Raw genomic sequence first — 25222 nt, 5'->3', positions numbered from 1 at the left:
GATTTATAGTTGTAGACGAAATACAACTCAATTTTTAATTTTAATTTGTTGGAACAAATCGCCGTTATACATATATGCAGGCATGGAAAATTGCCGACATGAGGATGAGCTAATCGTAACGTTTAATTGCGATCAACTTAAATTGCTTGATTTATTTGAATACTTTCATCTTGCTGCGGTAGGCATACTTACGTAACTATGCCGCGCATAGTTCATAAACATTATGCAGCTTTTGTTCTCACTGAATTTCGTGTGTACGCTGGATTAATTGCAGTTAATTAATTTCGTTCCATAAATTATTTGCAAGTTTCGAACTGAATCTCAAAGGAAATACGATTGTAATCTCGAGAGGCGGATTCATAAAATGGTGCCGTCTAGAAAATTATCATCTACGGAGTAGGTCTTTCACTATGTCTTTTTTAATATTTTTAAATTCGCGAGAGAATAGTTTTGTATTCATTTTTTCAATGAATTTATTTAAATTTATTTTTTTTATATATGATACAATTTATTTTTATATATACATTATTTTATCTCTCTCACAGGCATACATGTGTGATGTATAAGAGTTTAGTTTATGATTTTATCATAGGATCATATTTATATATTTGAGAAGTAAATTAATTTATTTTAGCCTTGTAGAGTACTATATATTATATATATATATCAATACGAAATTTATATGACTATATCTCAATTAATTCTTTGTATTTAATACTTTGATCACTGCTTTTTGTTGCACTAAAATTACTGTATTATGAACGTATTATTTTACTAACTGCAGGAAGGTCAGAAACGGCTAAGCCGGGGTCGTATCGAAAATGCAATTTGCCACGACTAGACGTCAATTAGCTTTTCTCGCAGGAAATCTCGTTAACAATCCGCTGCGCCGTGTGGTCCAGTATGATTAATGCGGTCGACTCGTTAAGCAGGCTTGATGGCCGTATTCGTGCAGAGTGTATTCGTTACTCTAAGTCCTTTTACTCCTTTGCTTTACGTAGAATATATACAGGATATATAGTTATCAGGTATATGGTTAAACGTATACGATTCGCTTTGTGAATGCTTGATTTTATTTTTAATGGATGCTTTGTTAAATCCGCAGTTTATTTTTTCTGAATATTTTTTTCAGAAAAAAGAATATCAAGACAAATTATCGTTTATGACAAATTTGCCATTTTAACTATTATTATATTTGTTTCTATATATATATATATATATATATATCGTTAAGTTGTTAAGTAAAATTTTATTAAAACGAACAAAAAGTTGACGAAAGAAATGAATCTAAATTTAGAGTAAGATTTTAAGACTACATAAAAGACTTTACATGAAAATCTATACTAAAATATTGTTAGCAATCTGAATTTGAAACATATATACGTACTTGTATATAATAAGTATTCTTCGATATATTAGAGAAAAAAATTCAATCTTAAATGCATACAGTATCAAACAATTTGTACAAACTGAATGATATTGGAATAAATGTATTTTATTTATTTAATTAAATGTATTTTATGTGTTTTAAAACCGTAATACATACGAAATGGCTTTTTTCAATATTGCGTGTACTAGCGTACTTTTAATTAAAATTTACTATTACTATAAAATTTAATACTATTGTACTAATTCTGGCAACATTGAACATATGCTGCCTATTCGTATATTCAATACACGATGGAGTTAACCCATATCGTTACCCTTCGTTTCGCGTCATCGCTAAAATTACTATTCCGTATCCTTCAATGTGGCCATTTGCCAACTCTGTGGAATCCCAGCCTGGCCGCAATAATATAGCGCAGTGACGCGATTGACCCCGTGACCCGACACGTGCATCCGCACTGCTTCACTAAATTCCTTGCGAAAATTTCAAACTGTCTGTTGAAGCGAAAAAAGTCGAAGAAAAGTCCCCGAGAGGGGTAAAGATAACATAACAACTCATTAACCTACGGAGAAGAAGCTACTAATGATTGATTAATTATGCAGTCCATCGCGTTTTCCAAAAAAATAGAAACTAAAATACAGCCAGCGGCATTTAGTTGCAAATACTAACGAGTGATTTCTTCGCGGAGATAGAAATTATACCGCGTATCCTTGAAAATGTGAGTGGAAGTTCAAATATTTATTTTCGATCGGTCAATACAGGCACGTACTGCGAACTAGGCAAAAGTTCACATCCAGTAAGTGAACGAGAGGAAAAAAAACAGAGAGAGAGAGAGAAAGAGAGATACAAGGATCGAGATCTCCGTGATTGTCTTATCCATCTAATTTGCAGATGCTCGTTACGTAAAGATGAATTCATTCGCGAGTTCGATTTGCAGGTTTCGCAAAAGTTAAAAATATTCTATTTTCGCTAGAAATATTGATACTAGAAAGATAGCTATAAATTTACCGATCGCTGCAAAATTATGGAATATCTTGAGACTAATGTAAAATTTCTAGCGGCTGCACTACTTCAAATATAAACTTAGAATTAATGAATAAGATTGTAAATTTATTCGTCGAATAATATTGAATTCTTTTGCACGCGTCGGATAAAAAAGCAGTAACTGTATATAGTTAAGATTTCTCGCTACACTCTTCAGTTAAATAAGGTAATATAAGTGTATGATAAAATAATGATAAATAAAAAGAGATTATAATATGCTAGCTATCAGCTTTGAATAAAATATTCAATTATTTAATATTTTTAATTAAATCATTACGTATGTTCACATATATACGTTTTATCCATATTCTACCTGACATATTTATATTAAAAACTAATATTTTATATCAATATTCTATATAATAAATATAATATTTTATATAAAACTTTCCCACATTTTGGAGAAAATTATATTATTTATTTTGTTGCAATAAATTCTTAATACAAAAAATATAATTTGATAAGAGAATCTATTGTAAAAGTGAATTCATGATATATCCCGAATGTCAAATGGGCTTTTATGCATATGAATTTTACATGATTTTTTAAAACTGGCTCGCATTGATATTGGCGAATGCTTTTATTCGATTACGAAAATTTGAACTAAATTGGACCAACATTAGAACTTTGGAAACAAGATCAATGTATGTCTGCTTTATAATACAAAGAGCATTCATAAAAGTCGATTGTGGTCGGCTTCTGAAAATAAAAAAAAAACGTTTGCAAAATTTAAAACATAACGGTGTGGATGTAAGTAAGACATTAAAGTGCATTGTTAAGGTAAATGAATCGTAAAAAAGGATGTTCACCGCGGCACCGATGCGTTTTGCGTTCGTTTATTATTCGTTGTTCCGAAGAGAATGGCACGTAAGCTTGCAAAACAAAGATAAATGTAAATTGAGGAAATACGGAAGCTATTCTTCAAGCTAAAGTACACTATTTTTTACTTTCTTTTTAATTCTCGCTGCGTAATATTGCGATGAATATTATGAATAAATGTTATAAAACATATATATCAAATATTTATTTATTTAAGAAAAATAAATGCTAATATGTGCCAAAAATATCAAAATATAAATTATTTAAAGAAATACTTATTTAAAAAAATTAGACACGTAGAAATATTCAAAGTCTTTTATATATTAACTAAGTTAAGTTTTAATATATATATTATAATATGATAAATTTTGAACTCTTGAATTGCTCTACAAATAAATAAAAAAAAGAAAAAAATGTTTATTTCTTATATCACATATTATTTTAAAATTACTCACTTGCAATCGATCGATATCATCTTTCTCAAAAGAAATTCAAATGATATTTTGCTTCAGCATTTAAAGATTAAATTTAAAGAAATCTAAGATCTTTAATACATATTGCACTTTATGTTGATTGATATCAAGTAATAGAAAGGCATCACATACATTGAAAGTTAAATGTCAAATTTGTTCCAAAAGCGATGAGAACATGCAGGATATACCAATTTCTCAGGAGCATTGCTGTATAGTCTTGAATATTTAAGTGGCATCAATCGAAATGCCTGAAATTCTGCAACAAATATCACAAGAAGTACTATAGAAAATAAAAAATGTCTGTGTATATGTATTTTAATCTTTCTTTTTCGCACACCAGGCGTTTTTCGAGTTAAAAAGTTAGATTATTTCAACATATTTATGCAAGAAATCTGCTGCATAATACAATGTGAAAATTACAACATGCAATAATAGCGAGAATTTGCAGTTGTACAAGACAATTTTTCAAAAATACTTTTAATTATTATACAGATGAAATATAATATTTTTCCATCTATATTTTTCAATCTGTAATATTTTTCCATGTTATTATACATTATCATACATTAATTTTATAAAGAAGTGTGTAATGCTACTGTTTTTCTTTTTACTTATATTTCATGAATTTAATTGTATTATATGCTAATTTAATTATACTTGAAATTAGTTTACTAAAATTACATTTGATTACGCTAACTATGCCTAATTAAATGTAATTTGATTATAAAGAGCGAGAAAATTCTTCCTCCGTATAATATTTTTAACTAAGTTTTTTAAATTATCTTGCACATATTGAAATACTAATGTAATACTTAATTTTATTATCTCTTTTACATAGTGCTTTTGCATATTATAAAGTAATAATTCAAATAATTTTACTGTTTATCAATAACAAGTTTATTACTAAAAATATTCTATATCATTATTTGAATGTTTGTTTTATAATTTGGTAATGCAATAATTTTCTATAACGTTATGATATGATGTTTGTTACAGAGTTTGCGCAACATTGTTAATACAACAGACGCTTGCGAGACTCGCGATCCATGTCAGCATGGTGGCATTTGTATTTCTACGGACAGCGGACCGATCTGCGAATGTCGCACCGGCGATTACGAGGGTGCATATTGCGAAAAAGGTTAGTAAATATATGCTCGTTAATATATATCTGTATTTTTTTTAATTAATTAAAGTAATAAAAAAAAAACATTTCGCTGAACAAAAAATTTTTTGCTCAACTTAAGTTTCATAAACACTATTTTTAATTTTTTTAATACAATAGTAATACAATATCTTATCATCTGGTAATAATAAAAGCATTAACGTACTTAGAGAATTAAATTAATTTAATAATGTTGCTATTTATAACGATACATTAGGTTAATATGGATTAAATTATTATGTATTTATACGCGTTTTGTTTTAAAACTATGTTTGTGTAGTATTATATTATTATAAGAAACATATAAAAATTATATAAAAATAAATCTTTAAAAATAGTACAAAAGAATAAATTCTCATCATACTCTATATATATATACACACATATATATATATATATATATATATATATGACATATAATAATATAACAAACTATAAGATCAACGAAAATGCAGATTTTTAATATGCTTTTTTTTAATTTAATATGGATTTGCTTGTATGCGTTGAGCATAATTTAATTGAACAATCCGTACATAATATTTAATGAAATAAATAAATAGTGTCAAAGCTCTCTGTGTAAATAAGATTAAATAAAAAAGCAATACAGGCAGTAGAGAGCAAATTATGTATCGTATAAACGAAATTAGGTAGCAATTGAGAATAAATAGAACTGTAAATATAATAGAATATTTAATGTAGTGACAAATTTCATATATTAACAATGAACGAAATCTATGAATGTGTCGTGAATTGGTATGATTTCAAAAACATAAAATCGCAAAATATATATATAATCGAACGTGCTGGCACTGTAATCGAGTCACTATTCTCAAAATATAAACTACATTTATAAAATTATCATCTTGGCTTAACATCTTACAAATATTCTTTGAAGACTGTCAAACGCTGCTATTGTTCCATTTATTTAAGTTTCAATTATAGTCTTAATGAATTTATACTGCAACCGACATTTTATTTATTAGTTATATTTATCAATGTACGCTGAAGAAGACTCAAAATGAGCTCGAAACGTTCGATTTTATATATTTTTGCGATTTTATGTTTTTGAAATCATACCAATTCACAACACATTCGTAGATTTCGTTTATTGTTAATATATTAAATTTGTCACTACATTAAATATTCTATTATATTTACAGTTCTAATTTTTCTCAAGTGCTACCTAATTCCGTTTATATGATACATAATTTGCTCTCTACTGCCTGTATTGCTTTTTTATTTAATATTTGATGGTTTCTTTACTATTTTTGGAGCATATGCAATACATGTACGTATGATTCTGAATATATATATGTATATATTCAAAGTCATATGTATATATAAGATAATCAATAAATTATGAAAAATTAAAATAACATTTGCAGATGTAAAAAGATAAAAAAATCTTTAAGATATTTTTTTATTTGTAGAAATTTACAATGTTTAATATAGAAATTATATAAAAATTTATATTTATAATTACTGTTAATTTTAAAAGAATCAAACAACTTGAATTATTAGTACAGTTTACTAAAAGCGCTCTATTTTCTTTGTTAAGATTATTGTTGTATTTAATTTTATCTTTGACATTTGTATCTATCTAAATGGGTTTTGTATGTGGTTTTGCTATTGTAGTTTTATTTTTAGTATGATTTATATTTCACCATTTTATTAATATACAACCTATCCGCGACATTCGAGTTTTATGTCCTTCGATTTAGTTGTCGATAATTTATTGCAGGAATCGCGTTTCATTAAATACAATATCAATCTCACACACACATTTGTACGAGATTCATGCAAATGGCGACTCTTTCCTTCAAATATTCATTATCTCTTTAAATTTTGAATCCTCTGTCATGTAAGAAACGTGTCACACGATTGTCTAGGTCAATCTCGCTTTTATTCTTATTCTGTCCGATTGATTGTCATTTAAAATACATTGGGCCAACTATATAGCGCATATTTTTTGTTGTTAATTTTTGCATATTAACGAGAAAATGGATGTCACCTAATGAGGCGTAATTGCCGACAGCTGCAGAAACGAAAGGTGGAGTCCCCAAATGATTTTTCCCTCTCTTAAGCTACCGGCAATTAGAGAAGCCAGGCATGTCGAGGTCGTTCCTAAGACATTTCACCGATAATTACAATCAGACTTGTTCCTCGTTAATGAGGTGCGCTCACTAAGAAGTCATTAACAGAGGCAATTCGGCAGTTACGAATAGGATTGGCGAAATATGTGAAAGTTGTTCTTTATATTTGTTTTCGGCATTCGAAATAGAGAAAATTCGATCGTCGTGAGAAAAGGGTTGGAGATAATTAATAATTAATAAAAAAAATGTTTTAGTGCTTATTACAGAAATATATTAACATCCTGATATTTTATTAATAAACGTAAAAAGAATTTCATTGTGTGTTATTGTAAGAAATTTAATTATATTTTTTCCTTGATATATTTTTGTATCAAAGTGTGATTTCAATCATTGCAAACTAATTTTAAGTTCTTTTAGGTTCTTCATCAATCAAAATAATTATTAGAGGTTTCTTATTTAGTGTCAGAATGGAGAATATAAAATAATTATATATTATATAAATTATAAAAATATTAATAAAATAATTATATATATGTATATATGTGTATATGTATATATATATATATATATATATGTATACATATATTAATTTGCAAAAATGTGCATTGTCGAGATATAGATCTCTTCTTACAAAAGATTCAGAAGACTGTGCACTTGACAGATTTAATAGTAGAGAACGAGATTACATTTCTCTCACGGATAAGCAACATACCGGCTCTACCTTAATTGCAATTTATTCTCTACAATAAAATTCTGCGTTTTCTCGAGCTTTCACCTTGTTCACAAAAAAGAATATTCTCGACCGTGTACATTAATGATAATTTTACTATCTTGAGAATTTCCTACTATTTTGTTTTAAAATATATTTCTGATATATGGTGTTATAAATTATTTTTAATAACAAAACTTTTTTTTAGAGCTTTATATAAATTTTTCTCCTTTATTTTCGACAAATAACTATAGAATACTGCCGCTTATACTTTACTTGATTAATCGATTATGTATTATAACTTTTTCACATTGAAAGAAAATCGTAGAAAACGCGTTTAAAATATTATGCAAAGTTATCTTTGTAAATAGTATTTAAAATATTCTTTGTAGCACTTGATACAATAAACGAATATAATGATTTTTGCTAACTAAATGAAATGGTTTTGCAATTCTCGATATCAAGAGTCGAGAGTTTGATAGTAAAAAAGGAAGAGGTCTTCATGCTTCAAATAAACAATTTTCTTTTATCGAAGATTGCAACGTGGAATGTTTATTCAAAGACTTACTTCACTGATAATTGCAAGTCTTTACAAACTCACGGCCGAGTCTTTTGTCGCTACTGAGATATCGTCCAGAAGAACGCGAAACTTCAAAGAGGACTCCTCGTAAAAGGAACCAGGACAATTTCATTTTAATTCCTCTCTTAAGCTTTTTGCAAGGCGCGATTGTCCTCGTCCTGCCTGACAGGCACAGCCGTTATACGCGATATAATGTAATTTCCAGCCTTAATGACCATGTTGAAACGAATGGAGGAAAAAGGAAGAAGAAAATGGGATGGTGAAGAGAAAGGATGAGTGTTACAGGCGCGTAAGATAAAATAGCGAAGCCAGAAATGAGGGCTGAAGCACAAAGAAAAAGGGACATTATAATTTATTAGGGTCAAAATAATCAGTCTATCAAGATTTCTTAACAAATATTGCAAAAAACTGACGTTGCTATTTTATGAAAAAAGAAAGGATATACAACAAATTAGAAGATGAAAAAAAAGAAGATAATCGACAAACTAATATGTTGCATGTACAATTATTATCAAGATCTTAATAAAAATAAAACAATTAAATCCGAATTTTTAAGATTAAATAGATACATTAATGATAAAGAAATGTGTTTTTTTTTCTTCATTAAATAAACGAAACTTCCATTAAATTGGTGTTAAAAATAGAAAATTATATGCCGAAAGCAATCATAAAAATATACAAGAGTCAACATATTGTTGAAAATAAAGTTCAATATAATATTGAGTAGTATTTAACATTTAATTTTTCATTCCTATTTTTGAATTTTCTTCATAGAAGAGAGATTAAAAGATATAAATATAAATGAGCAAGTCGAAAATATGATAAAACAAAGACAAAATATAAATAAGTAAAACAGATTAAGATAAACCGTTTATTTTGCATTATCTTAAAACTAGATAATCAAGAGTTTATGCTCGCGGCAAATCGTTATCTGGGCAAAGTAATTCAACTTTTCACGGCATTCCACGTAGAGAAACTTGGTTAACACCCGATATTCGCGTTTGCGGGAGGGCAATTTTAATTTAACACAATCACTCGAATGTTTCTAAAGTATTTAAATTACTGAAAGCTTTTAGAAAGCGGGCGCATTCTACTTCTTCTTTCTAGAAAATGTATAAGGAGCTTCGATATACGAGCGATCGATGCATGGTTCAGTTTTTCACTCTTTCTTCCTTTTTTTCTTTCTGTTCTTGCATATAGAGGCATGGAGCACGATGCTGCCTACGTCGGGTGCTGGCGATTACTGGGATTACAGTGAGTTTCACTAATTACAAATCCAAAGCACATCCGCGATAATGGTATGCGGCAATGGTAGAAATATCAGTATAACTAATCAGTAGATTGTAGCTCTAGCTTGATGGTGTATATAGGTGATAGGTGTGTGTACCTACATATGATATTTAGATCCTTAGGCGAATAGATTCTTTATTAATGCGAAAATGAATGGTTCAAGTTAGGTAACACAAGGTATAATTTAACGATCTGAAAAACAGATAACGCTAATGATGTTACTTACAGGGAGATATTAAATTTTATATAATATTTACACGCAAATGTATAGCCGAATTACAATATATTTGTTGAAAAGTTAAATTAGATTTTCATATCATGTGTTTCTATTTTTTGTAATTTTATACATATAAACTTATTATGCAATATTTCAAATTTAAAATATTATTTGAAATATTAATTAAATTTAAAATGTCATTTATATAAAAACTTTTATAAATGATATTTTAAAAGAAACTTTTGTTGTATGTATATATATAATCTTGCGTCATTTAAATTTTAATTATTTATATATGTATCTTAGTAACTTCTCTCTTTTATGTGTAAATCATCCTTCCATCGTTTATTAACTTACATACTAATCACTGATTAATTGTTTACCATTATCCATTATTACCATTCATCTATCATCGATGTTAGAATTGATTTAGATAAAATTATTTTGTGTTTCTTCTATGCTCGCGTAGAAACATTTAGATATTGTTAGCTATCCTACATATTCATTAGTATTCATCACAAAAGTGAAAAAATGAAAGAAATTAATGTGTTAAATAACTTTCGTTATAATAAATGTATAGTCGTTAAACTTCATAATTTATCTTTTCACTCATTTTGAAAATTTACGTATTTAATTAATCTATTATGCTGTATGTAAATGCAATAATAATAAAACTGCTGTATAAGGAATAAATCTCATATAAAACATATATATAAATATACAAATATCCATTATAATCCGGTTGAAGCAAATAAACATCGCTCATATTCGCAATGCTAGCGGCTAATAAAATGAAAATAGGAGGAAAATCGTGCAACGTATGATAAACGAAATAGTAAAGTGTTTACGAGAGTAATAATTGTTTTTCTCTCGTGAATTGATTTTTACAATTACATATATATTGGAAATCGTTTTCTATTATTCATAAATGCATTTTCTGTTCAATAAAAAACGAAACAAAAATAGCGAACACAATAGAACGTTTGTAACTTTAAAGCATTAAATTCCCGTCGGTGCAGTTTCGATTACAATATTAAGCTCTAAGCGCGGATCAGCGGCGAAATCACGTAAATCACCAAGAACACTCCGAGTGCTGTGTACTTAAACACACAGTAAACAACGGGCAGGCGACGAACGGCGCGAATCGAACGGTTTAGGCGAGGCTAGGTTGGTCCTCCGTATCAATGGTAGTTCTACGTCAACAGTGCAGTTTAGTCGCTAATTTGCATACCTCGCGAGTACCAATGCATTCCGTCAGTCCGGCGGTTATAGCCGCTCAAAATTAGGCTCGTATGACTCGCGAATACTCGAGAGTGCCGAATCTGCTCGTAATGACCCGCAATATCGTACGATTGAGTCCACCATCCATTACCATAGCCCTGATGAGCGAAGCTTCGTCTACAATTCAGGAGAGATTGCTAAAATGGTTTTTATTTTTGCACAAAATTGCCTAAAAGATTGTAAGATTGTATTCCCGGTAAATTATGCTAAAGCTATTTCTTTACACTTTTACTTACTCTGAATTGTAAAAGCATATATTTAATGTTGCATTAATTTTATTTATGCATAAATCAAATGATATTTTTATGCAGGTGAAATTATCACGGATATGTATGCTACAAAAAGATGAACAAAACAATATTTGAGAAACAAGTTAAAAATATTTATATATGCGCGCTCCATTATTTATTTTTCTTATATTGATTTATATAAATAATAAATATATAAAATAATATTTTATACATGTTTGAAATAACAATTGAAGTAATGCATGAAAGAAAATATTCAAAATAATCAATGAAAGTTCAAAAGTTAAAAATTATATATATTATATTAAATATAAAGAATTTTTAATAATTCTTTTTTAAAATTATTATTTGAATTTTGATAACTTTATTGCACTTTAGCCAATATTCTATGTACATTCTATTTCCATTTATCTTCTCTCATGTGGATAATAAATAAATTTTCATGTAACATCCCTTTTAAAATAAAATTATTTAAATAATTACTTTCAATGGTATGCGTTTGAAATATATCTACGGATCTATTGAGTCCGATATATAAGTATTTGTCACTGTGTTGAATGTAATCGCTATCATGTGACGGCAAAGAGTACCCTCTACCATCGGGGTTAATAACGCGGATTACGCTTCACCGCGCCCTTCATGATTATCCCCGTCCGTCGTTATCCACCAGAGAGTGGATCGCCGACAAAGAGTTATCCGCATCCGGTTGGAAAATTCATTTTCCAACGGCACAGTGTCTCGTCCGAGACGAGCAAAAAGCCCGGTCGGAAATAGTTGGATACGTTGTACCGGTAGAGACAGAGGGACGGTGGATTTCCGACAATAGTCGGAGTTAAAGTTCCCTTCGTCGGCTGCAACAGGAAGAGGAACGTGATATTCTCTTCGCGCAGGATTTATGCCGCAACAACCGACTCGCGTCATGGTGGAAGCAATTGCGGGTCGCTGTCAGAAGGATGCTGTCCTTGTAGATTATGAACGACCGTTTTGTTGCGTTGTTAGCAGATATCTGGCACGACTACGAGGGAGGAAACGTTCGTTAATTAAGTTTTTCTCGCGCAAGTTCGTGCGCCGCATCTCTGAGTCGCGGAGATCCCGAAGGAATTTTCCAACAGTCTCTCAACAAGACGTAAAGAACTCTTCTCCTCAAGTTTCATTTGACATATTTCTTAGATCCTCACAAGGAATATAGTACTCTTGATTTCTCTCACTTATTTTTTTCCTTAAAACTTTATTCGTCAAAAGTTTCTTTTCAAGTTCGTCAAATTTATTTTCGATCTTTGAATAATCGAAGACCACAAGTATCTCGACATTTTTGGAAGGAAAACCATTTCGTATGCGTCATAAAAGTTGTATTGAAAAAAAAAAAAAAAAAAAAAAAAACAAAACAATTAAGTGGCATGATATTAAAGTAGTACAGCAATTTCCAAGCCCTTTATTGTCAGGACGACGAAGTGACGACAAGGAAAATAAGGTGAGAAGAGACTTGGAGCAATTACTCGTACGTTCCGGTTGCGAAGAATTATGGTCTCTCTAGTGCGGCAAACTCACGACGAACTTTGCCCGATCCTTAATTCCTTAACGCCTCAGCCGTGCTAAAACTGTGTAAGAGCGATATATAATTCATTAATGCACTCGTCGTCCACCATTCTGCTGATTATTAATGAACACCGAAGACGGAAAACAAATTTCTTAAGTTCGAATTGCGTTAGTTGGCATTATAACAGCAGTTTGATGAAAGTTAAAAGAACTATGGAAAAATGTCCCATGGAGAGTAACTAAATATAATAAATATGTAATACACAATAATCTTATCTACAGATATATTAAAATTAAAACTATTACACACATAAAAAAGAATATAAATGTATCACGTCAGATAATATATATATATATCTCAGTTAAATAAAATTGATGACAGAATTATTTAAGTATGTAGGAAATACATGTTTGTTAAACACAGGATGAGCTGCAATTATCTCTCTTTCTCTCTCTCTCTCTCGTTCTTTCTCTTTATTATTAATTATTATTATTATACAAAGATATTTAATGAAACTTTTCTCTCTATTAAATGACTTTCTTTTAATTTAGTTTAAAGTTTATGAAACGAATCTAAATAAGATTTACGATAGATTAAAAAAAGAATAGACATCATAATAATGTCTGGGATATATTTTTTATATTAATGAATGATATTTATATTCTTTTTCTACGAACTTATTTTTTTGCTAAGCGCAAATGAATTTTTACATTAACATTTCATTCGTCCTCTGCAAGAAAAGATTTCGTGCAACTTTATTTCGAACAGACTTTTAGTTTATTGTCAGACTAGACTGTTTTATTACATCTGCCGGCTTAGGCCACTTTGCGCCCGACGTGTCAATTGGGTCAGTGGAGAAGGCGTTTGTGCTTGCGAGAAAAAGCGGCTTTATTAAATTTTGGGGCTTAGGCCGATTTTACACGTACGGTCTGACGGTTGCAATTTTCCGCTGCAACGATACAAAGAGACGTTACGAAGAGGGTCGCTCGGCTCAGATTTCTGGGTTATAAATGAATTGTTGGCAATAACTGCCGCGCGATATGTATAATCAATATTTATGAAATGAACACTCGTTCGACAAGGAATTCGATATTCGATCGGTAAGAGAAAACCTGATAAGCAAAATTATTAAAGAGCCGCGATAATTAACGACTATATGCATATATACACGTATTTTCCATATACGGTCTGTTATACGTGTATGTACATAACATAACATTATACAACGGCACACATTATACAGAATATTCGATAATATTCGCATTTGGTCAACAGAACTTGTCGACAAGTGAAATAATATTCTTTTGATAAAAGTATTAAATCAAAATTACACAAAGCAGTAAAATATTTCTATTAAAATATTTGTAAATTTTTAATTATAATTACAATATTTCCGTTTAAATTTTTGAATCTAAACAACTTTATTATATTTTTACATTTATAAAGTTGCATAAATTTTACATATATTCTTTATCTCCGGCAAATATATAAAATATGAAAATAAAAATCAAAATGTTTCTATATATTGTACAACGATCTTTTAATTTTGTGATATTTTAATTTACTTTTATTTATTTTCCACTCATTGCACTCTTGATTTTCCTCTCTGAACAACAGAACAATTCAAGCTAAACAATTTTGCGCTCGCTAATTATCGCTTTCTTGTTACCAATTTCAATGGAAAGCGTAACTCATTTCGGTATTTCATCAAAATGTCGCGCGAAAATTTCGCTCTCTTCTCTTCTTTCATGCGCTTACGTTCCGAAAAGGAGCGACGTTTTATTCCGACGCTTTGCTCCTTGGAAATGAAAGCGCTTCACGTGCAGAAAAGAGAACAGCGAATTCTGCGAGGTGGCGTCGCAGGATGCACTACTCCTGAGATGAGAAAAAGTCTGTGTCGTTTCCCGCGGGATCTCGTTACTCCTCGAAGCTCTTCGAGAGATTACTCGGCTAATCCCGCAGGGACAACGACGACGACAACGTCTAGAGGATGAGATCGAACGACAGCGTTAATGCCGCTTTTATCGTCCTGCAGGAATTTATTAAATAGGTCGCCGCAATGCTGTACAACGCAATTATACACATCACCGCGATCTTTCGACTTCGTTTCATGTTTGGATGTAATTTAAGGAGAATGTTTAATTTATCTTTTATAGCATTGCTTGTAATAAAATGTTTCTATTTGATTTCTATTCTTAAAAAATGCTGCCGAGAGAATTGGAAATATATAAATTAGTAACGTATTTAATGTGACGTCAATCGAGATAAAATAACTTTTCTACTTCTTTTGTAAAATAAATTTACCTCCATATTTCCGGTAGAAAAGAAAACAAATTGATCAAAGAATCTGTCACTAAAAAGACATCTCGAAATACACTGTGTACACTTCTTACCTAGTATATGATATATATCTGAGCTATTTTAGTTGAAAGACTTCTCTGAAATTTATATCAATTTTCGATTTTATATAAAAGAAAGTTTGTGAAAATTCTCAAAACGATCAAATGACTCGCTCGAAAGCACCACGCTCGCAGATTGCGCAAGGACATGCTTGTCGCAGAAGTCTTACAGACTCACGGTATAAATCAGGCTTAGTGCTTTCCGCGTCGCGAAAACTTTTTTAATATTACATCACACGACTGCGATGGCAAGAAGCATTTTTCGATAGGATGACTCTTGTATACGTCACGCTGTAACGCTACGCGACAAAATTGACATGTGAGATAGCCGACACTCTTACATCATTTTATATCCAGACATAGTCTGGATTTATTGATTTTCACGCTCCTCCGAGAGAGTTTCCCGATGCGAAAATGGTCGGCCAAGTACCGTGGGACTTGTTTACGTTTATTGGCCGCTTATATCCTTTACTATCACTACGCGCTTATATACGGGGTGTTTCTAGAGTATCCAGCAGACTGTAAAAGGTGATAAGTCGCAACAAGAACTGTATTCCTTTTTATTGAGACATGAAAAATAGAAATTGTCAATATACATGAATCGGATGCTGCGCGAATTATGGTTATTGATATGAAATGAAATTCATTTAGCTGTAACCTTTATGCTTTACATAAAAGCTTATCAAAATATTTACGATTTAATCAGAAATGAAATGAGTCTGAAGAATCGCTTCTCTCTCGTAGATATTAATCGTTTAAAAATACATCGATTCAATTCTTCCGGTAACTGTCAAAAGACATTGCGAAGATATCGTGCAGCTCTGAAATACTGAAGTTTCTCCGAGACACAAATTATTAGACAAATTTTGACACAATAAAAGAGAGGAAAATCAATTAAGATCAGTTGCATTTCGCGAAGAAAGAAAGAAAAAGAGATTGAGTTATTGAGTTCCGGTTGAATTCCTGTCACGTGCTTCATGTTGTTCATGCTCCTGGGAGCATTTTGCGGGAGGGCGCAGGATTTCGATTCGGATGCATTCTCGCGGGATCGAGCCTTGAAAGTCTTTGGCCGCGACCGTTATGCAAGAGAATTTCCGGCCATTCTGTTCTCGTCGTGGTCAGGACGAATACGCCGAGAATTCCGCCACTCGCAGAACTCAATATAACCGGGGTTTGGGCACAATCGCGCGCCAGAGTAGGACCGGTAATTTCCATCGCGTTCTCTCGGCGCGAATGCGCCTCTCGTCACGCACTCATGCATGGAATTGATGTTCCGCCGCGTCGCCTTGCCCTAATAATTTGTTTTCCCCCACTTTGTTCCGGTGACGAATTTACTTAATCCCGAAAATTTCGCGCTATGAATTCTTCATCTCTCTATCTCGAAATCCTTTTTATACGAAAAAAATTTCTTAATACGATATACAAAAATTAATAAAATTGTTTTATAAATCTATCGTTACATAACATTATTGCATATAATTATTAGGAAAAAAAATACTAAAATTGACCGCTATTTGTTTATGGGGTTTAGAGTTCGACTGAAAATTTAAAATAAAATTTATATATAGATATTTACAGCTAAAATAAATATTGTTTCAAACTTTTGAATATAAATTGTTTTTTTTTTTTTTTAAACGAAAATACAGATGAAAGATTGATTTCAAAAACTGATATCTATTGAAAACTATAAAAACACAATAAAATCATAACATAAAATAGAGAACACAAATATGAAGTAGATTCACAAAAATCTATACAAAAACATAGAGAATAATAGATATTATTATAAAAGAAGAGATATTCTATTTATATTCTATTATTATCGATATTATTATTATTATATAATTGTCAAAAAGTATTGCAGCAAGGTTTTCATAATTTTTATTATGCGACATGACGCTGTTAAATGTTTCTAGGACGACGAGTTGAATATTTTTAATAAGCGAAACAATGTGAGACATCTCGCACAGTGATATCAGACGTTTCGCAAAATTCTGACAGGAGGATTATAAGACACGATGTGCGATGGTACACAGAGACCGATGCACTTGGAAAGTAATTTTCGCGTTTCTCGCTCGAGAGTTGAAACGTACAATACATCATTGCGAGGATTCGCGGCAAAACGACAATGTACCTTTCTCAAACGAAGTGTTCTGGTTCAAACTGGACCGAAAGACGGTTCTGCATTAAGGCACCCGAGAGCTTGCAGGCCGCAACGGAGCGTGCGATAGTAAAACGACGGTTCGTATCCACCTTGGTAGTTTCCGGTGAGTGATGTCGTCATGTGTCGCGTCGACATGACGCAATATACATGCTAATATGATAGCTTTAGTCAGTTCATGAGGTGGATACCGGCAGAAAATGCAGAGATTCTATTGCCGGATCTTTGAAAGACGTCGCGGCGATTGATTATTCTCGCCCATGAATTTCAAGCAGTTTCTTTTTCTTGCTCTACTGACTTTAAAAAGGTTTAAAAAAAGATTATCGATCTATGAAAATTTCTCACAATTAGTATTCATGAAATTACCATGATGCAATATGTATATGCAATTATATGACAAGGATATTTTATATTGTATAAAATATACTGGTATATACGTGCGTGCATGTATTATTTACTTGAAAATAAAAAGAACAATAAGGAGAAATTCTATCTGTTTTATACTAGTACGCTATTTAATTATTACACACGTTTAAAAAAATCTCGAGTCGTAAATGCTGAAAAAATATAATACAATTGCTAATTTCGCAGCTCCATTAAAGTGTCACTCAATTTTCTTGATACGTACATCGTATTCAGGATACACTAAAAAGGTAATACTTTCCCTGGCCCCCGCTTTAATACCGAGAACTTTGTCTTCTCAACGATACAGATAAAAGGTTTTATTGTTTTGTAAGGGATCTCCGCGGGCTACAATATTTCCTACAGACAAGAACAAAGAGAAGTCTCTAGCTATATTTACGATGTGGGTTAGATTTCTGTGCAAGTTGTAAAGGCAAACGAACCGAATCTCTCCGACTATAATTAAACCGTAGTAAACAAACGCTAGTTTGACGTTAATACAAGTTTCCATTAAAAAAAAAACATTCCTTTTCACATAAAATTAAGTATATAAAACTGAGTCAAACGTATTAATTCAAATTAATAATATGCAAATTTACGTGCTGCACAACTTTTGTCAAACTCATTTATCTCTTTATATTTAGTTTATATATATATATATATATATATATATATATATATATATATAATCTTTAATCTTTATGAGAGATTTATAATAAACCGATTTTATTAAATTTCTTCAAATTCTGATAATGTTAAAGTGATGATTTAAATTTTATGAATTATTTAAAATATTAATTTAATATATTATCAAATAACTTTAATAAATATTATTCTCTACATGAAGAATTGTATTTAAAAATTGTATTAACTTTATCATAAATAACATTTAGCCAATGTCTTTTGAACAATTTGAATAAAATTAACAATTAATTTTTTTTTTTAATTTCATTGTATTCTTCCATCGAATTTTGCTCTTTCTCTCTTTTTTTTTATTTATTAAATACTTTATTATTACAATTTATTATGGTGAAAGATTGTAAATTACTTTCGCCAAAGGCACTTCTCGCGCAGCAAACTGTTTGCGAGGATTAACTTGGTAATCCTTTAAATGCAGGCCGAATACGACGTGGAAAGATTCGAAAGTGGAGGAACTAAATAAATCGGACGACGTCCTTAGCACGCTTTTATCCGCGTGAGCCGTCGAGATTTATTAAACCTGATGTATATACTTCCGCATCTACTGCTTTAAGCTTAAGCTTCGATACGGTTTATTTTACTTCGGCCAGCAAGTTCGCTGAAATTTAAGTTAAACAAATGAGTTTTATTGCTGTTTAAGAAAAACAGATAATTTTCTCTTTTAAAAGCAGTTTGAATATTGGGTTAAAGTATAACACAATATTCATCTTCAATGTTTTGATTAATGTTATAACGTTTAACCTTTCTCTGTTCTAAATCATATTATTTGATTCATTTAATAAAGAATTAAAAATTTCAAATTGTTACTCTTTAGTGTATCACTAAATAAATATTTAGTGATTCGATAAAGTGTAAATATATATGCAAATAGAGTAAATAATTTGTAATTAATTTGATATCACAAAACACATATTAATTATATTATATTAAAGAAAGCCAACATTGTTTTATTATTTTAAAATAATTAACATTTTTCTTAAATATTTTAATTTAATCATAAAATAATGGTAATTCTATTACGCGCACGCGGTAGCTATTGATTTAATTTAAAGAATTAAAAATAAGTTTCAAGTTGCAAAAAGTAAGATATAAAAATACAATTTCAGATTAATATCTGACAGATGTTACGATTATTATACAACACCGATATTTTGTAGCGCATTATTGGATATTGGCATTTTTTTTGCAAATGTATTATCATAAACAAAAAATGCTTTAATTTTTGAAATATTATTTTTATTAATAACGAAATATTTTAAATATCAAACATATGTATTATATAAAAATCATTTTTTTTATTATATATATATATATGTATAAGAAAGTATAACTATTTTATATTTATTTTATATTATTTGTCTCATCTTTTTGTACTGCCAAAGGCAAGATATTTTTGTATTTTATATATTTTTAAATTGTACAGTTTTTGTAAAGATAAAACATATAATACTCCTTAATAAAATAATTTTTTACTTTGTTTAAATTAAATATTTTATGTCTCAAATGTAAGTACAGATAAAATTTTTAGAAATAACTCGCTTTTCTTTGTTTTCTTATTTCTCATTATTTTATATGATTTAACATCTGAAAGACAAGGAAAAATAGATGTGGCAAATTATCTGTGTTATCATAGAATGAATCGTAAAAAGGAATGGAAGAAACACTGATCACTATCGAAAGATAATAACGAGTGGAAGTATATACGATATAGATGTGGATAAAGATTATCATTGTGATATGTTCATATTACATTTGCTTTCGTATAATGACATAGTTTAGAAGCTTATCGAGCAAATATTTTATAAGATTGTTGACGAGTAACAAATTAAATGGAGTTTTCAGATTATATCCAGTATCTTTAATATTGTATTATTTATATTTTCCGAACGTTTATATTTTTAATAATAAATAAAATTAATTAAAAACAAGAAAAGAGTTTCGCTAATTTTTCGTTTATAAAATGAAAATTTGATTAAACGTCATTTTTTTCATATAAATCTTAAGCACATCAGTTTAAAAACATTATTGTAAATAATTTCTAAAATGAATATCTGTGTATGTATGTTAAAATCCACTTAAATTCCAAATTGATCGATAAAATTATTATATATAGTTAACAATAACGCGAGAAATAACATCCAATCTCCAAGGGAATTTATAAATCCCTTTATAACTGATAAAAGAATAATTCGTACTCCACGCATCATTTAAATCGTTTTTCATTCAGTCGCGAGTCGCACTCCTTCCTTGTTTTACTCTGGAAATTTAATTCTCGGGAGAACTGAACGGATGCTTAGCTCGCTCGAGTAATTACGCGCGGCTGATGTTAATTATCCGGCACGTGCGTTATACGCGCGAGTACTGTAAAATCAGGCGATCGATTTAGTTGAGACGCTAAATGATCCCCAATGGAGCAAAACCAACTCTGGTAACACCATTCTGCTGGATATCGTGTAATTATCTAGGCAGGATAACATGCGCGCGCGAGATGCCACGTTTTATGATAATTGTCACGAGACAATGAACACGAGTTCATTGCCTGTTCTCGACGACATCGTTTCGGGCAATCCTACGGACAAACTTTTAAAAAGGTGCCTCACAGTTTTTCTAATCGCTTAAAACTATCAGTGTCTCTTGACATAGTCTCGTGAAGATCGATTTAAAAAATTTAGAGAATCGGTCGTGATGATTCTTTGTATAAAACCAATTTAATTGTCGATAAAAGACGCGTCCGAGCAATCCGGAAGCTACATATCTTCGCTTTTGCTCAATTAAAATTCTTGTACCTTTTATCGCGCGCATCGAGAAACACGTTGACAAAGTTGCGCATAAATCGCGGCTAAGTACGCCTTAGCGCGGGCGATACACGCGCCTTCGCCATAATCCGTATTAATCGCCGACCATTCATTAGGAAGCCAGCAGTGGGTGCCGCGTAATTCTGCACCTGGCGCACTCTCGCGATCAATCGCGCGCGAGCGCGCGCGTTCCTCTCTTATCATAAATCTTGCCACTAAACTGCCGCTACACGCCCATAGAAGACAATGACCAAGTAAGCTCGACATTTCTATAGAGTAGCTCGAATGAAACACGCGCGGCCGTCGCATCGTCTCCACGATCGGAGCAAACGTTTTACTACAAAAATATCGTTACCAAACATTTTTTTAATTAAATTTTTTTTATGTAGTACCTAGAAACCTGCATTTACAATAATTCAACAAACATTTGCGATTTTAACAGTTTGGATCGATGAAATTTCCGTGTAATATTTAAGTGCATTCGAAAAAAAGAATTTTAAAAACCGTATATAATAAATAAGAAAATAAAACACAACCTATTTAATGGCTCTTATTTTAAATATTAGGTATCTGTCGAAACATGCATCATGTCTTCCTATTTAAACCCCTAGAAAAAATTAAGTGGCTTAGCTCGAAAATAGCTTGGATACCTCGTTAAGCCCGTACTCACCATTGTGAGCTCCTGAGGGATTAAGCATCTGTTATCAAACATCCTATAGATAGAATTGTATTGTAATGAAACGAACGTTTCTTTCTATATATAACTTCTTTTTTCAAGAATAAAAGCAAAATAAATAAGACATTATATAGGATTATATAATAAAAATGCTGCATAAAAAAACCAAAATAAAATATAAACAGACAAATAAAAGAGCCGTACGCAAGAAATTATAGCGCATATAAATTTTCAAATTTAAAAAAAAAAAAAAAAAGAGAAAAACATTATTATATTTAATCGACTCAATGTTATGTTCGATCAAATTTTATTTTTTTAAATTAACAGTTTATTTTATTTACAACATATGAAAAGTTTCTTTGTTATATTGCTCTTATTTGCTGTTTTCTCTTTCATTTTAAAAGCGAAATAAACTATTTTACACAAATTTATCGATATTTATATGTATAGAAAAATAGACAGAAGAAAAATTAAAATTTTATCGATTCGATTTAAGAGCGTTAAAGCGAGCGCACGCGTTTTCTGCATTCTAAAAACTTCAAACATCTTTTATATTTCTCTCACGTTTGAAACTTTCTTTCTGTCTTCTATTTCATAGTTGTTGAGTGTCAAGATCTGCTCGTTTCAAATTCGTCATCGTTCGCGGTGTCGCAAACAAGTCCCGACGCTCTTTATCCAACTCGACGGGAATACTTAATCGGATTTTGAGATTCCGCTCGGGAGAAGAGCTCGGAAGAGCTTCCGGTGTCATGGGCTCGCCTACTCCGTTATTTTCCATTTTCCATTGTTATCGCGCGACGAAACAAAGGTAAGCTTGGTCGCACAAAAAGATTCGTAAGATGGGCCTTAATGGCATTGGCACGTTGCCAAATCGCGCCGAGGCGAGGGTTCGAATGCACCGATTGAAATGTTCATTACCGCCGCAAATCATCCCGCCGATTCGCGAAAGGAAGGAAGAACCGGCTGTGTACTATATATCCACCACTTCGTATCTCTTTCAGTTCACTCAACTGCGCCAGGAATGAATCGCCGCGATAAATCCGCCCGCGTCGATTTTTCTCTCGAGAGGCGCGTTGCTTCCAAGATGATAGGTTGGGATTCTCGGCGTTTATTATTGTGATTCACAAACCTACGGGAAGATAATTTAAAAAATTATCATTTTTCATTTAGTATATTAAAAAAAATTACATATTTTTTGATTACTTATATGTATTATTAATTTGTGGTAAAAAGTATAATATATTAAGTTATAAAATATAACTCCTATTTTAAACAATAAAAATATATATTTATACATGACAAATTATTGCTAGGAAATAATTACGATATGTATCTTATTATAGTAAAAATTATAAAAGTGAAAACATTAATATAGTAAATATTAAGTTAATAGTTAATAATTTATTCTTTTGCAATAGGATGAAAAAGATTTATTAATTTTAATGGAATATTTTTATCCTTTTTATCCGAATTTTCTTTATAAGATTTTCTTATATTGTTCCAATAAAGATAAAGGAGACTTTCTACTTATCTTTTAGTCCATGACTTATTGTTAGCCAATTCGCTAAGCTAGTCTATAACGAAACTACGTCGTGGCGAATTGACCGATTTATAGACCGGTGGCTCTTTTCTGTTCCAGACAAAGCCCCTTCGGAAGCGTCCTTCAGAGGGACCGAGTACCTCACGATAGATTTGAGCAAAGGAGAACCAGTGCTCAGTACACAGGAATCTATAAGCCTTCAGTTCAAAACGAGACAGCCAAATGGACTTTTATTTTATTCCGGTAAGTACTTCCTATATCCTTCCTGCGGCGAATGACTTCTTTTGTCGATTATAATAACTTTTCTCTATTGTAAGTGACGATTTCATTTTCACTTTAGTTGTCAAATTGTAAAAAACAGAGTTACAGACAAAAATTAGTTGCAACTGAGAAAATAGATTTTTGACAGTTAATGAAAAAAATTTGTGTAATCAACAAATATTTGATACAAAAATATTGAGCATAAAATCAAAAACGTGAAGATAATAACTGAAATATAGCTTTTATGTGATAGATGAAAAAATTATTTAAATAAATTTTGGATTTCCAACACAAACCTCCATGAATTAATAATACAAATATACATGGTTGAATTAATAAAACAAATTAATTCATTATGTATATGTACGATAGAAAATTCACAATAATATATATATATATATATATATATTATTGTGAATTTTCTGTTCTGGAAATGGACGATCTATCGTAGAAGCGCACGATTAATCGAAAACAATTCGAGAGGGTCTACAATGGAGTCGCATTTAATCGAGTGACTTACGGACGGCCGGATATCCTTCGAGAGAATGCGGATAGACAATGGTACCATCTTGGACAATGGTCGCATATTAAATCTTTGCGATATCTCCTTCTCTGTGGCGACATTATAGCCAATTAGGACGTTCCAGTGGTTCGGCTGCCGGATATGCGGCAACCAGAGAAATTTTCTGTCTCTCGCTTTCTCCCTCCCTCCCTCTCTCTCTCTCTCTCTCTCTCTCTCTTTTCTTTCATTTAACCTTTCTCTTTTATTTTAGTAAGCTATAGTAACAGCTCTTGGTTGACCTTAATTAATCTTGATTTCGAAAATGTTAGCTTAGAGTTTCCTAAACAGAATAGCACATGTTCGTATAAGTTCGTATATTTCAACTTACATAAGTCACTGAAAACTAATCAAATTATTTATCTTTAACATTCTGAAAGCCAAATTTTATATCTATAATTATTTTAATTATATTTAACTTTAATATAGAATTTTAAAAATACATGTTACCTTCAAGATAGTTGTAAAAATTTTTCAACTTTGTGCTACATTAAAATTTTAGTTTATTTTATCTTAACACAAATCGCCCGCTTTCGTAAAAATAATCCTTTTAATAAGTTACAAGTGTGTAAAATTATTGCAACAAATAAGAGCTCTGCAGAAATAAAACAAAAGATAAATAAAGACGAAATTACTAATTCTTATTCTATAGTTTATTATTTTAATTTACAATAAATTTTAATACAGTTTTAATTTTCAAAATTTAAAAAGTTACAAAATTCTCTGCAAGAACATACATAGATTGCTTGATCAAATTTTTGTTGGAAAGAAATCAAATTGAAAAAAAAAAAGACAAAAAAAAAAACAAATCAAATCATGATAAAAATTGGATTCCACGCTTGCGTTTCAATCAGATTTTTCAATTATCTTGTTTTTTTTTTTATTATATT

The 25222-nt window shown here is 30.6% G+C and overlaps 1 protein-coding gene across 3 annotated transcripts in view; it reads left to right on the top strand.

Annotated features, from left to right (window-relative positions):
• Nrx-1 (neurexin 1) overlaps nucleotides 1–25222 on the top strand; it is a 230444-nt gene that overhangs the window by 85666 nt on the left and 119556 nt on the right. For all 3 annotated transcript variants that reach the window (XM_072899353.1, XM_072899352.1, XM_072899351.1), the window contains exons 3-4: nucleotides 4720–4861; nucleotides 23612–23755. In XM_072899353.1, coding sequence (XP_072755454.1) covers nucleotides 4720–4861; nucleotides 23612–23755 — 286 coding nt within the window. The remainder of the gene's footprint in view (nucleotides 1–4719; nucleotides 4862–23611; nucleotides 23756–25222) is intronic.

Source organism: Anoplolepis gracilipes, chromosome 9, assembly GCF_047496725.1.
Source record: "Anoplolepis gracilipes chromosome 9, ASM4749672v1, whole genome shotgun sequence".
Lineage (NCBI taxonomy): Eukaryota > Metazoa > Arthropoda > Insecta > Hymenoptera > Formicidae > Anoplolepis > Anoplolepis gracilipes.
The sequence above is the reverse complement of the archived record's forward strand: the minus strand, read 5'-3'. Positions and strand labels throughout refer to the sequence as shown.